The sequence below is a fragment of the Amphiura filiformis genome, chromosome 20 (assembly GCF_039555335.1).
Source record: "Amphiura filiformis chromosome 20, Afil_fr2py, whole genome shotgun sequence".
Classification (NCBI taxonomy): Eukaryota; Metazoa; Echinodermata; class Ophiuroidea; order Amphilepidida; family Amphiuridae; genus Amphiura; species Amphiura filiformis.
This window is the reverse complement of record NC_092647.1, coordinates 30,092,532-30,108,511: the sequence shown is the minus strand read 5'-3', so window position 1 is coordinate 30,108,511 and position 15,980 is coordinate 30,092,532. Positions and strand designations below refer to the sequence as shown.

General features: G+C 34.9%; 1 protein-coding gene across 1 annotated transcript in view; it reads left to right on the top strand.

Annotated features, from left to right (window-relative positions):
* Positions 1-72: 72 nt before the first annotated feature.
* The window catches only part of LOC140142259 (transient receptor potential cation channel subfamily M member 2-like), a 38,061-nt gene continuing 22,153 nt past the window's right edge, over positions 73-15,980 (top strand). The window contains exons 1-9 of the mRNA XM_072164226.1: positions 73-88; positions 666-740; positions 2,002-2,158; positions 2,731-2,933; positions 3,463-3,545; positions 7,266-7,397; positions 10,054-10,101; positions 12,306-12,606; positions 13,955-14,144. Of these exons, the coding sequence (XP_072020327.1) occupies positions 73-88; positions 666-740; positions 2,002-2,158; positions 2,731-2,933; positions 3,463-3,545; positions 7,266-7,397; positions 10,054-10,101; positions 12,306-12,606; positions 13,955-14,144 (1,205 nt within the window). The remainder of the gene's footprint in view (positions 89-665; positions 741-2,001; positions 2,159-2,730; positions 2,934-3,462; positions 3,546-7,265; positions 7,398-10,053; positions 10,102-12,305; positions 12,607-13,954; positions 14,145-15,980) is intronic.

Here is a 15,980-nt window from a genome sequence, read left to right as displayed (position 1 = left end):
ATAAAGCCCAATTGCAAGTAATTGCAAGTCTTGCAATGCACCAATGTTTTGAACATAGGAAGAGCTTAAAATATGGCACTTAAAAGTGGTACGTACTCGGAAAGTTTGAATGTCCCCCGGGTCAAATGCTATAAACTTACGGTACAAAAACAACTGATGCGCGGATTCCTGATTGTCCAATGAAGTCCCACTGCTTCTTTATGTACAGTTAGTTTATAACATTTGGCCCCAGGGGGCTATTTAAATTTTCTGAGTGCTTACCACTTTTTAGAGCCATATTTTTAAAAGCCCCCCCCCCCCCCCCCAATTTCAAAACTAGTAGAGTACAAGTGCATTTCAGTTCTGATGAACTCTGATTGCTATTTAGGTTCAGGAAATATCACTTTGAACTTGATAATATCGGGAATATTGTTGCTCAAATTCAGAAATTTTACCCCCCACAAAAACCTAATTCAGTCTCCTTAAAACCGCCATTTTAGGCTAATTTGCTACGTCATAATGTAAACTAATTGAAAGCACATTTTTGTGTCAAAAAGTTATTTTACACCATCTCCCGACACACCCCAATTAATATTTAGCCCGTACGCAGAACCCTTCCAGACCAGTCTTGGAATTTTGCGAAAAAATATTCCATACTAAATGACTGTACTTATACAAATGTCCAGATGGAAGAGCAGCTGATCATCAGTGCGGCAATATCGTAACGAATAATGTGGTAACAACAGAAACGTCCACAGAAGGTGAGTTTATTAATAATAGAGAGATTGCGATTTCCAAACGTACGTATCGAACGTACGTGGAATCTATTCAAAACCACTCTCCTGTGACGGGATTTTGAATAGATTCCACGTACGTTCGATGCTATGTTTGGAAATCGCAATCTCTCTACTATATATACGCGTATTTTATCACAAGTAAACGATGGCACGCCATAATCATGAGATATCGCTCTAACTGTGGAAGCATATGCTCACTGTTAGCCCAACCGAACTTCACTGATTTCAGTTTGTGGTTCACAGAAATCATTATTTGAGAAAATTCCTCAAAAAAGGGGAAGTGCAGCGAATATGAATAAGCTGTAAATTATGTGAAAAATTACAATTTGGCCGATTTTGCCATAATTGTTGGGAAATTGTTTGTCTTGAAATAAGAATCAAGAAACAGTATAGTACTTAGCATCTAAAATGTACTCTTTACTTTTTATTTGCAATGGAAGTCAATGGTCAACAGGGCCCTATGGCCAGCTAAAAGCATTTTACAATTTTATAACCTCTATCTCAGTAGGTTAATACAGTAGATATGCAAAATTATTCTTTTTATGATTCGTGTCAGCTAAACGGACAATTTGCCGCCATTTTTGTCAAAATCGGAGCAAGTTGAAATTTTTACCCCTGTACAACCAAAATGTGCCATTTTAAACCAAAAACGAGGTTTATCTGGAATAACTCTGTAACGATAGGTCGTAGATAGCACAAACTATACATTTTTGAAATTCTTGTGGTCAGACGAATAAGTTGATGTATCTGTCGACAAGATTGGAGTATTTTCACATTTTTCCCCCTGTGTGACCTTTCGTGACCTCTAGAGGTCACTATGGGTCAAATCTAAAATGCTTCTACATCTTTAAAAATTGGTCCACGTGTTTCACGTGTGGACACTCTCATGATTTTATCACAAAGTGCACTATGGTTAAGCTTAGCAGCTCTACTACATTGCATAAAGTGTTAAACACTATCATAAAGTGTAAACCCATTGCTATGGTAATTAATCCTGTTACATCACTACTTCTACGGTGAATTGTGTTATCAGATCACATAATCAGATAACACTTGACTACATGTAAGCCTCTGCTAGTGGTAGAACTACTAGGTTGTGAGATTGTTTTTATGTTGTTGTTTTGTTGTTATTTGTTTTGTTGTTGTTTTTTTGTTTTGTTTGTTTTGTTTGTTTTGTTTGTTTTGTTTTGCCTAATTTTGTTTTAATCTTATCTGATTTGTTTAGAAAACGATGCGATACAGATTCCGGTCGTGTGTATAGTTCTGAGTGGTGGTCTAGGAACAATCAATACTGTTTACTCAGCAGTTACTCAAGGAACTCCAGTAATTATTGTAAATGAAACCGGGCGAGCGGCCAATTTGATGGCAAAAATCATGCTCGAGTAAGTAATGTCCCAGCAAATACAAAAACGTTTTAAAAACGTTTTAAGCAAGTTATATTTTGGGTTTGGGTTTAGGTAAAACGTTTTAATATCATTAAATTTCGGGTTATATAAATGTCATGAAAACGTTTTAAAACGTTTTGTATAAAAACACACCGCAACAATATGTTTAAAATATGTGTTCAAAATATTATTGAAAACTTTTTTTTAACAAACATTTGTTGCTAAATATTTTGCCAACACTTAAATACCATTATATCAAAATATTTGCAGTAGGTTATCAAAAAGTGATTTTGTTATGATATGAAAACGTTTTATACCCTATATATACCCTTTATATAACCCGACATTTAAACTTTTTCTGACAACCTTTTATAACCTTTTGCGAATGATGTTGAAAACGTTTTGTGTTTGCTGGGTAATTGGACTACATTTAACAATTGTAAAGACAAGAAGTAAAGGAAAAGTGAATGATAAAAAAAAAATAGACGTAGCAAACAGTATTTTACAGTATCGGTCCCTAATAATGCTAATCGCAATATTTTAAAACAAAAATAAATTTCCTTTCACAGCGACAATGCACGTCAACAACATGATATATCAAAATACGAGAAAGAGCTTAGAGATATTGCCAATTCCGAGCCCCTAACCGATGAAATATTTCAAGCGAGAAAGGCCCTCATATCATGTTTGGAAAGGTACTCCTTGCTTACAGTGTGGGATCAAAGAACTGAAAAAGACATGGATGAAGTCATCCTTGAAGCTCTGGCGAAAGGTAAACGTTTATAGCCCCTCGATGGTGGGCCAACTATGAATATTTAACGCAACAGTCGGATGAATTCAATCCACTCATTCGCTCTGTTATAATCTTGATAGTTTTGCAGTTAAAGGTTAGTAGATTAGGTCACTCAGGTTCCGTCTCTAATTATTATTAACGTGTTAAAATGTTCCCCATTGCCAATGACTTAATATAAGTATAGTAATATATAAACTATTCATTTTGGTAAATTTAGCCAATATGACGGTGACTTTCGAGATATCTCCGAATCACATTTCATATTAATGACATATCGTATGATTGACACGGTCAATTTATCTTTGCCCATGGTCAAAAGTGCATTAGACTATCCACAGACTATAATAACAAACAATGATCATGGGTTAAAATGGCGAATGATGTGTCTTAAGTCCAGCAGTGGCATGACCCGGGTCCCGACATTGCCCTTATGACCTCTCACTCTCCTGTAATGCCTACGAAAACCAAATAAAATATGAATTAATATTCTATGCTATTTTTACTTCAGCGCCAGGAACTAGTCCTCACGAATGGTTCATGCTAGCATTAAAGTGGGATCGTTATGAAATGGTTGATGATACTAAACTTCAGGTAGGCAAACAATTATTGAATTGCTTATGTCTGTTCAACCCGAGTTTTTTTATTTATTTTTTTGCTTAGTAATAATGGTGTCAGAATCCCAAATGTAAAGTATACTTTGAATGTTTTCAATGTCTGACTGTGGCCAAAAAACAGCGCCCAGATTTGTCTAGTTTTTTAAGTTAACAAGTATTTTAAACGAAAGCGTTTTACTAAAATATCTCAGTTTAAAACGATTAACTAAATACAGTTCGATCACATCTTTTCCTGAAGTTCGTTCTGCTGTGAGGTAGTGCTTAGTAGAGACTACCCAACTATTCTATTTCAAGATAAATTAGTACAGATTCATTACGGACTCGTTATTATGGTAGAAACTCTTGTTTTCCGTACACGAAATCCTTAAACAACATTATGCAATCGTAAGCAACGGGTTCACTACATGGCGCGGTAACCCGTTTATTGGTTAAAAGTTGTAACTCTCTTCACGGTTTAAGAAACCTAATCAATGGTTGGTTATATATATTTGTAACTTTTGACATATTAAACAGCGAAATTCGGCGTTAATCATCCCGAGTTAAACGTCTAAACAACTTAGTTGTTTACAAAAATTAAGCACATTATTGTTTACATATATATTTTTTGGAAATGGTTATTCGCGTATCCACGTGTATCAATGGGCTATTACAGAAATTAACGGCACCTACCCTATAGAAGACATGGGATTCCCAAAATAAAAATTTTTTGATTTACGAGGTTAGATGTGTCAAATTTGTCTTCTATAGGGTATGTGCCTTTTTTTTCTGTAATAGCCCATACAGAGCAAGGTCACGTGACACAAAACTTCGGACGCTCTGAGAGGTTGCATATCAATCTTCTGTCACAGTTCCATAACAGAGATTCAAGAGTGAAGCTAAAGCAGCAGGCAGAGTTGGGGTATGAGGCTATTATTGAGTTAGTTTCCAATATTCTAATATAGTTTGGTTATTTCTTCATCATGTAGGCCTTATTTTACACGAAATTAGGATTAGGGTTAGGGTTAGGGTTATTAGAAGGATAATGGTTAGGTTTGGGTTCGGATTAGCGTATACGAAATCATTTACATGGAGTATCAACTTGGATTTCTTTTTCGGTTTTTTTTTTTTTTTTTTTTTTTAAGTTATTAAGCATATATAAAGATTTTTAAAACGAGTTTGAAGAAAATTTATCTTCGAGTCCCAATTTTTTTTTTTGAGAAAAAGGCAGTTTTGTGATTTTTCTTCCATAGATGACAATGTTAGAACTATTTTTGTTTTTATCCGTTTGTCAAAATGGAGACTCGGATGGCTTTCAAAATAGAGTACCACGTGCCCACGGATATGATGATTGATATAAAAAGTTTGAAATTGACAACCAAAATCGGAAATATTTTTCATGTTATACCAAGAGAGATTTTCCAATTCAGAACAAAATATTTGATGTGCATTTTACGAAAAATGTCAATTTTAAGCTGTTGAAATCCAAAACGGAAACAAATTTCGTTCCTTCGGCTTGCAAGAGATACGATGTGCATAGAAATGGTCAAAGAGTGTGCTTTTCTAGCACTTGGGAGAAAATCATATTTTCAAATTAATGCAGATATCCCGTTTTGTCGGTTGCGTAGGTCTATACATTTTTAAACATTGGATATTGATAAACTAATGATTGATGATCGATAATCGATAATTGATGATCGATAATCGATAATCGATAATTGATTATCGATAATTAATTAGCCATAATTAATTCCCTGCACAAACCCCCCCCCCCCATACCCAGAAGGAATCATCCTTAGCGATTCCCAGTTTTGTCGGTTGCGTAGGCCTATAAATTTTTTAACATTGATTATCGATTATCGATTATTGATTATCTATAATCGATAATTGATTATCGATAATCAATACCCACTCACCCCCCCCCCAGTATCCACAAGGATATCATCCTTAGCCATTTGAACATGAGAGTATTTTTCATCATTTGCGTGCTACGGTTTAGAATTTAACTGAACGTTGATAACTGATTGATCATTGATTATCGGTTATCGACTATCTATAATTATATCTCCTCCCCCACCCACACCAACTCAAACACTACTTAACTATGGCATCTACTAGCGTGGTGGGAAATGGTTCTGCATTATGAAATATTTTTTTTTGGGGGGGGGAATAATAAATAAATACATAATGGGCTATTACAGAAATTAACGGCACCTACCCTATAGAAGACATGGGATTCCCAAAATAAAATTTTTTTGATTTACGAGGTTAGATGTGTCAAATTTGTCTTCTATAGGGTATGTGCCTTTTTTTTTTTCTGTAATAGCCCAATGCATAGAAATGTCTCTGTATTCGATTCACAAAACTATACACATGCATGCGTTCACTATACACGTTGCATCGATCGCGTATATAATGCCGTGTACCGTGTATAATTTGCACTGCACGGAGCTGACAGATTTGAATCAAGTTCGATCTGTAAAACTTCCAAAACCTCTCTATATCGCCTGTCATGGTAATTCATTATTATTCTGGGCTTCCTGGCTACACATCTGAATAATGTAAATGGAAATTGAAGAAGATATTCCGGCAAATTTTTATGATCGTTGCTCGACAGCCACCACGCAAAGCCTTATCGATGTCGGCCAACATTTTATTGTACTCTTTGATCAATCTTCGATTAAAAGGGTTGCGCGAACTTTATTGCCGAAATAAAACAGAAGTTGCTTAAACGCATGTTATTTCTTTAATCAAACATGCTGATTAAATGCTATTTACTTCGCAAATACCAATAGCCCCTGATTAGCCCTCAGAAAATACGAGTAATATATGCTGTTTAAAGCAAAAAATCGTAATCAGGAAAAAAAATGTTAAAAAAATGTCTCCTTAACAGCGTTTTCTTAATATCGGCGATAAGAGTGTAATCGAAAAAATAGTTATACTGTCTTTCTTAACTAGTTGATTTCTGTGCTGTTAAATGTGAAAGGGACGTAGACACTGTTATGCAACTGAAGGAATCGACGCTAGTGAAGGGACTTGCTTCTTTGCTTGATCAAGAAGCACTTGTTATGGCTTTGTGCGACTAAGGGCCAAAAACATGCTTATTTCAATGCATGAATTCTAATATTTTTTTGAAAAAACATGCTTCATTCTTATAACCAAAACTTAGATAAATAAATGTAACACAAAAAGGGAAAATTTAAAGCAACATTTGTGCACATACTCAATATTTTTAATGTTTTATTTATAGAATCATTTTCTGATTTTCACTCTGGCTGTAACAAATTCCATATGTCTGTAGACAAAACTTTGGTTTCAATTATTGAAGGTAGTGAGCACTTGAGTTACAACAGACTATGTTATTAGCATCAATAAAGTAAAATATATTTTGGCACTACTTCTAGTCATCATTTTGTGTGTTTTTACTATTGTTTTGAAACACCATGATTTTTTTATTTTAGCGGTATTTTCTTGTTTTACTTTTTTGACCCAACTCTAAAAGGAGCAAAAACTTTTTTTTTCTAAATTTGTTTGTTAGACCTAAAACTTGTTTGATTGACCCCCTCCAATTTGCCAAACCACCCCACCAAAGTATTCTTGAACACTTTATAAATCTTGATATGTAAAATGACGAGATAATTGTTGACATACAGGTAATTCTGCACTCCAATTTGAGGAGGTGAAACTTCAGAAACTTATTAAAAATATGGTTTTCTCTCAGGACGTTGACTTCCAGCTGGCACTGACGTATGCGTTGACCCACAACCGGACAGAATTCATTGCATTAATACTCAAGAATGTGAACATCAAGACATATTTGACAGACTCACAACTTGAAGAGCTCTACTCTAAGGTATACTTCGATAGGCCCGTCATGAAATTCAAGGTGTCGGTATCAGTCTATATAAAAGAAAGGTAAAGTTGACCTGTGATTTCAGCAGGAGCATGCATTGAGGAATAACAATAACGATATAGCAATAATCTGTTCACATTCAGAAGACATATGGCAGTCATTGCATTATCCCATTTCATTCTGAAAAAAAAGAAAGAAATAATTGATACAGCACTGGCAAATACAGAAAGGTATTCAAATGGGGTCATAATGACTTAACAGTATTGCGCACAAACCATCCTTTCGATTTCATGCCTTAACTGCCAATGCTTACAAGTGGAATCAAAGCCAAGCTTTGTTGACACATTGTGCAACCTTGGCGTGTCAGACAGTTCATCGGAAACGCGATCAAAAGAGCTCCACGAGTAAGCATGGTAAGTTTCACTTCTGGAAAAGCATTAATGAATCAATATCGCATGATTTCCTATCGCATGATTTCCAATCCCAAAAATATCGTTGCTACCACCACTTCATGTATTTAGAGCAATCTCCATTGTAAGATAATGGCAATCGGCAGACATGCTGACAATCAATCTTTTTATTTTTCATCAATCTCATAAAGCATACAATGTAACAACAGAGGTAAATTAAATTATTGCACATTAACAAGTATTGATGAAGGCAGGTACATCACAAGGCCAAGAGGCCTGAAAACGATGTACCACCTTATAACATACAGGGTGTCCCAGAAAAAATTACCGGGCAAACTAATTTGGCTGTAAGATGAAAATTAAGCATCCAAATCACAAAATTAAAAAAGCAGCGTGTAGCCCATCTTATTTTGCAACTTACCTGTCAATTTTACTTGAATCGTTTGACCAATTGCGAAGAAATGAAGGATTACATAATGCATGCGTCAATGCAGTTCATTCCAAGTTTGATCAAAAGGCCCTTTTTCATATTCGCTCACCTCTTCCTACGTTCTGTGTATCTCATTAAATCTAGTCCTCGTATCTATTTTATAATCGATAATGTGTTGTTATTCATGCTTTCACCTTTGAACGTGGACGACCTGAATTCAGTCAATGAATAAGGGTAAAGCTGATGAATGAAGACATTACATCTCAAAAAGTAACAAGAAGCCCAACAACTGATCCCGTCTTCCAACAATGGTTTTTGATATTCCGACAGGTTGGTTGGAGTGGACATTATTTTATAAATGATGGTTTAACAATGGGTTTTCAATTAACATGATAATAACTGGACAACCAGCATATAGACCTAGCTGTCACACTCAGATTGTACTTCACTTATAGCAGTGCAGTCTATGCCCATTTAATTGCTTCAATGTTTCTTGTCAAATATGGTTGGCGAACAGTTTACTGCCCGTCAAAGGGCCTTCGTTGTCTTAAGATATGCAGAAACACACAGTGCTGTCCAGGCCCAGCAAGATTTCAGACGGCGATATCACAGAAGGCCTCCTTGTGAACAATCAGGAACAATTTCAAAAAGTATCAGGAGAAAGGTACGAGCCTCAACCTGAATAAGGGCAGGTCACTGAAAAAGGGCAGGTCAGGGAGACCAAGAACTGTACATCAGACAAGCCTTCCAACGCAATCCCAGAATGAGTGCAATGCGGAACAACATAATTTCCAAATCCTCATTTAACAGGGTTACTCGTCTGGACATTTCCTTTCATCCCTACAAGATTTAAGAAGCTTGTATTACCATTTCTTGGAAATATTCCAAAAATAAGAAAGAAACCGATATTTTTAACCAGCTCGAATTCATTCTTTATGTTGTCCAATATGTTAACATTTTCTAAACGAAGAAAGATATTTACAAGTACTGAGTATCATGCAAGGTTTCATTTTAATATTGTAAAGTTTGTTTGTTAGAAACAGATTGTTTAAGAAGAACAAGAAGGATTTCACCAAACAAAATATAAAGCATGTTAACCACTAGTGCATTGTGTTGAATGAACTCTCTTGTAAACTTGAAATGAAGTGAATTTGTGTATGTGTTATGTAATCGCTCATTTATTCGCAGCTGGTCAACCGATTCAAATAAAATTGACATATAAGATGCAAAATAAAATGGGCTACACGCTGCATTTTAAATTTTACGATTTGGTTGCTTAATTCTCAAGTTATGGCCAAATTAGTTTGCACGGTAATTTTTTCTGGGACACCCTGTATAATTATAATTGTACATTAAATAATCAAAACATTAATTATACACAAAAACATAAAAACATACAAAGAACCCATCTTAAGTTATAAAAAATGCAAATTAAAGCAACAAATAATTTAGCAGTGTTTGATAATACATTATGGTGAATTGTGTACAGATGGATAAAATGAAAAACTTGAACCTAAATGTGTTGAGACGATGATGTCCGATGATAACAATTAGAACTAGATAATGAAGAACAATTTTCTGAATGTAGTGTTTTGAGTGATCCTGAAGATTAACACACAACGAAAGAATTCAGTGAGAATTTCCACCTCATTTCTAACCTGATCTCTTTGATTCAGCACAGAGTAATTAAAAGGCTCACTCAACGGGAGAATATGATGCTTCTGCAAATTCTTAGATTCCATAGTTTCCCTTTTCGTTTTAGCACTTGTAGAGTTGGTATAGCTAAAACTAAATTTTCTCCTCTCTGTTCTTATAGGCCTCAAATGCACTGTTGAAGAAATTGCTGGAAGAAACAACCAAGAAGGTAAATGTTATATGCATCACTAGCTGCTCATCATATGTCATGATTAAACACGCGCATGGCTTCCCCGCAAACACAAAACGTTTTCGACATCATTCGTAAAAGGTTAGAAAAGGTTGCTAGAAAACGTTTAAATGTCGGGTTATATAAAGGACATATAAAGGGTATAAAACGTTTCATAAGATTCAAAAGCATTTATTGATAACCTATCCAAATCCTACCCAAATATTCTAACATAATGTTATTTAAGTGTTGACAAAATATTTGGGCAAAAATGTTTTAAATTAGCATTTTTAAAACATTTTGAAAATATTGTTGTAGTGTGTTTTCATACAAAACGTTTTAAAATGTTTCCATGTCCTTTGTATAACCCGACATTTAATGTTATTAAAACTGTGTTTTTTTCCTAAACCAAAACCCAAAAACTGTGTTTTTTTCCTAAACCAAAACCCAAAATATAACATGTTTAAAATGTTTTAAAAACATTTTTGTGTTTGCTGGGTTAGCTACAAACAACTCTGGCGGAAATTCGTTGCCACACCAACACGTTCTGGTGTTAAAAGCACGCAATCGAAGCTAAATATGTGATAGTTCCGTATTATTTTGTATAATAGTTGCAAATGCACATTAAGATTACACCCTCCCCTTCCCCACCCCCCATTTTTCAATGTTGGGAGACTGTAATGTAGAAATGATGACCATTTTGTCCAAATCAATATTGCAATAGGGGAGCGGAGAAGGATGTTGGCCAATTAACGCTCAGGTGTGGCAACATTTTTCGCCAAGGTTGTCTGAGCCGAATGCAAAATATTTCATCTAAATTTCGTTTTTGTCTCATAACTCAAAAACGGAATGTCGTATGAGCTTCATATTGCACACGATTTGGGAGTAGATAATATTCTTTTGAATCATAATAAACATTTTGACAAAGAACTTGGTTCATTTAGGGAGTGGTCACTGAAATCACCCTTTATGCTAAATTCCACACATTTCGTAATTAAGTTGCTGCTAATAAGATGCCAAAATAATGCAAAATGTGTCAACTGAAGATAGTACACCAAAAATTTCATAATTTTTGAATGATGACGAAATAGTGTGAAGTAAAACTATTAGGCCAACAATATTACGAAGGATTAAGAGAGGAAAATATTAATTTTAATAATAATTAATTTTAACTAACAAAGGGATTCGAACCCGTGGCCTGTAGGTTATAAGCCGGCGTCTTTACCGCCGCGCCACGTAGAAGTGAATGAATTCGTAGCAATATCTAATATATTAATGTTAATTTAAAATTATGCAATGCATATGCTAGAAAATTGACCTAAAACGTCTCAAATACACATAATTTCACCGATTTACAACGATTATATACAGTAAGCCAAAAAATTAAGGTACCAGTTTAGTTCACCCCTGTATATCCTAAATAAAGACAAATGTGTCAAAATTAAAACAAGCAGCCGATGCCTGTACTCTTTAGCTCTGATTCAAGACCTTATTTGTTGAAATTGGTTGAGAATTAAAGAAACGGCAGTCCAAAACCTGATGAAGATACGAAATAAAAAGTTGCACTGTTCTAATCAAACGCTAGTTTTTCGTGTTAATCAATGAAAGCACAGCGCTAGTTATCTTGTTCGCGAACGCTTTGTGTACAAATCAATAGGGCATGCATTGTGGCAAACTGCCACTTTTAAATTAGCATCTTCCTTGGGTTTTTGGATCGTCGTGTCTTTATTTTTTTAAACAATGTCAACGAATGAGGCTTAAATTCGAGCTAAAATATGTAGCTATCTGCTGTTGATTCCAATTATTACATATCTGCCTTTGTTTAGGATATACAGGGGGTGAACGTAACTGGTACCTTAATTTTTTGGCTTACTGTATGTTGGCAATGTATTTAGGGTTATAAAAATAAACTTGGAGTTTTAATTCACGCACTTTCCCCACGTTGGACACATTTTAAATAAAGCTATCTTTCACCATAATGGACTACCCATTGTTATCCCGAAATAGAAGCAGATGTTTGGTATTGGTAGATTTTCTAAAAGACAGATTTTTTTAGGGACACTACTGAAACAAGTGTTAGAAATGTACGTGTTAGAGGGACTTTAAACTTTAAATTGCATGCATTTTTCATCTTCTCATTTTTTATGTAATCCTTTGTGAGTACCATTGAACAGAAAATAAAAGCTACCCTTATTGTTGTTTAGAATGAAACTAAATTTCAACTATCGGATATTGACCAAGTCATCAGGAGACTCACAGAAGATGCCATATACATAGATCAGACAAAAGACACAGAAGCCAAAGATAAGGAGACAGATGCCAAATACACAGATCAGACAAAATATGCCAAAGACACATCTTATCAGGCGAAGGATGTCAAAGACACATCTAATCAAACGAAGGATATCAAAGAAACTTTAAATCAGACTAGAGATGCCACAGACACATCAGATCAGACAAAAAAAGACAAAGATCAGATGAGGACAAGAAAGTCCACCGAATATCGTGAGTGTTATTTTTATCCGATCTTTTTACAGACTTGCAATAACTTGACTCGATTGACTTGTGTCGACATTTGATAACCTGTGACTCGTGAATCCAACCTCAACTGACTCAATTGTACTCATGACTGTATCAATAACATATTGACTGTCAACGATTATTAGTATAGTCTATAAGCAGTCAATTTCTTCCGAGAAGTTACTAAATTTATTGAAGAGGTATAGTGTCCAAATAAAACAAACACGTATGCTTATCATTCAGGATAAAATATAGTGTCAAATAGTTCAACATGGGTAATGGTATTGCTATACAATGCGTGCATGTAATCTAAATTTATGATACGGGTCAGAAACCGGCCCCACGTTCATTTCAGAATGTCCAAGAAAACACACTCGTAACGAAAACCGTTTATTTCTAAGTATGCATAGACAATGCGTGTGTATAATGAATTTAATAAATCAGAAAAATCACAGATCTTTTCTTCAGCAAATATATGACACTGTTACCAGCTACTTGGTCTTAATAATAGTTTTGTTGCACTCAGTGTTCCCAACGACTGATATGTCCTGTTACAAAGTTGTCCAGCGAAGACCACTGTATACTTATGTTATATTTTTGTCAAAATTATCTTAAAGGGAGTCTCCGGCAATCATACCATTATCCCTCATATGTTAGAAAAATAATCATCAACCATGAATCACGAATCACGTGATTCATGCTTGATAATTACTTTTCTTAAGGCGATATTGTGATTGCCAGAAACTTCCTGTAATAACATTTTGTTGGAATGTTTTGGATCAAGTTTTCAAACACATTTTCTGAGTGTTATTACAATGGGTTATACCCTATGAGCTATAAAACGATATTTATAGCCAGGGAACACAAATGAATAGGCCCTAAATTTGAATGTTTCATGTAATTACTTGAAATAAATCGTGACGTGACCTTTTCGATGACCCGAATTGTCACTCAAATCCTCGTTGACTCAACTTTCGTGGCTTCACTGGAAGTATCGGATGTTTTAGCATCTGTCGTGATGTCACGAAAAGATCAATTTTTAAGAGTCACCCAATGTAATCTGTCACCATAACACCCACATTTTGGAAGATCAACTCGATCCATGTATAAGTCCCCTGTGACATAGATAAAAACATAATTAATAAATGAAACACAAACACCAAAGAGGCACACCTGCCCCCACACATCATAACCCTACAAGCACCCACAAATCCCAAACACCACACATTCCACACACCCATACCCATTCAACACGAGCCCCGTCAACACCTCAACCACACCAACCCTTACACATGTGATTATATAATAAGTGTTACATTGTTGTTTATCAAAGGCTGCTGGCAAAAGTTGTTTTTGTATGCTGTTCTAAATGGTTTTGATGAGTTGGCTGATGACTTCTGGTATAGAGGGCAAGAAGCCATACCCGCAGCTCTAGCAGCTAGTATACTCTATAAAAGCATGGCATCTTTGAAGTACAATGAAGGTGGTGCCGACTGGAAAACGCGTATGGAAGAGAATGCGGGGTAAGGACTTAAAAATAAAACAAATATAACATTGTAAAATATAAGAAAGCACTTGTAATTGATACAATTCTAGTGCTGCATTTAAGGAATGGGATATTAACGTTTAGCGACGTTTTCACGTATTTTTTGCGGGAGCTGAGAGTACGCCAGACATATCGAATTGCATTCTGAATTCGAAAAATGTCTTTATGATATCAAATAATTTTGATTTTTTGAAATTCGCGATATAATACAAATTTTATGACAAATTATTAAAATTTGATATTTAAAAAAAATTTTGGTCAAAACTGAACAAAAATCACCAAAAAATTGCATTTTTACCCAAAATTAAATGTGTTGAATTAAGCGACTATTTTGTTTACATACCGTAAAACCTCGTCTACAATATTATAGAGTGCTGCTAATGAAAGCTAAATTAATCCAGGCGCCCTTATGGAATTTGAGCAAATACATTACAGATCCAAGCATATACAAACAAGTATTATTGTAAGACCAATTTATTGTATTGACATATTTACGCATATATCAGCAAAATTTGCAAATGAAATTCTCACACTTCGTCAATCTATTGTGTACACTAAGGGATAAATAAATTGTAATTATTATTTAGCTGTCTCCTCATGTACACGTCAACATCATGCTTGCTTCTGCCATGTTGCGCATTTGCGGCTTCTTGCATTTATTTTGTTCTTTTGATCTAGGCCTAAAAGCATGCATGATGGGCGTTTGACGAGGTTTCAGCTAACATTGCCTTGTGTTTATTTTTTTTAAATGTATATGCATGTTATTGTTTTTAAAAAAAAAACCTTGACTATATTTACATGTATTATTATGTGCTATTTAAATGTATTATTTATGTGCTATATTTTTATATTGTATATTATTGTTTTGTCACTCATAAGCCAGAATTGGCTGGTCTCTATGTGAGAGTGTGACGTTAATAAAGATTAAACTAAACTAAACTAAACTATATCGTATTAATTTAGCTTTCATCATAAACTGCTCTATATATGCTTGTAGACGAGGTTTTACGGTATTTTAAATATCCTTGTGACATGTGCTCTGTACACCAAATAAGAAGTTTTTATTCCATTTAGTTTTCAAGAAATAGATAGATAGTTAAAATGTGCCATTTTTAGGGGGAAAAATAATAAAAATCCTTAAATAGGGTGATCGTTGCCATGGAAACGGAATATAACGCGCGGGTTACAAATTTGACAACATGGCAGAAAAGATTTTCCAGACTCTTCTGAACATTTTGATATATGATTGTCCATTTGATACATCTGTCCAGCGACGCGGAAATTTCATAGGACTGCTGGCAAAGATATCTTGACATCATGATTATGATTTAAACTTTTGAACACAAATAATTAATTCCTACCTCGGAATTTTCAGATGGTACTCTATCTTTTATCAGCGAGTGAGTGACTGTATCAGATCGTGATCTTTTTGACCTTTGGCCTGATAACAGACTCGTAGACTCCTGGAAGTTTGAACCGTTGTTGAGAGATGGTTGGTTGGCTTTGATATGAGCAGCTTCTTTGACTCTACGTTGGAACCACCTCCTATCCAAGTCGAGTATGTGAACTTTGTCCAAGTCCACAAAATGTCCTGGAGACTCGATGTGAATGTGGTTTGAGACCTTTAACGATGTACTACTAGGCCTCCTATGTCCTAAGTAATTCTTTGTGTTTGGATCAAAAGTTTAAATCAAAACACAGATGAACTTTCATGAATTTTTTGACATTAGTTGAAAGTTGGTTAAAAGTTTGAACACCCCTGGAAGGTAAGGTTCTTTTGGCAGAAGCAATTTGATTAGGTTGAGGGACTAGT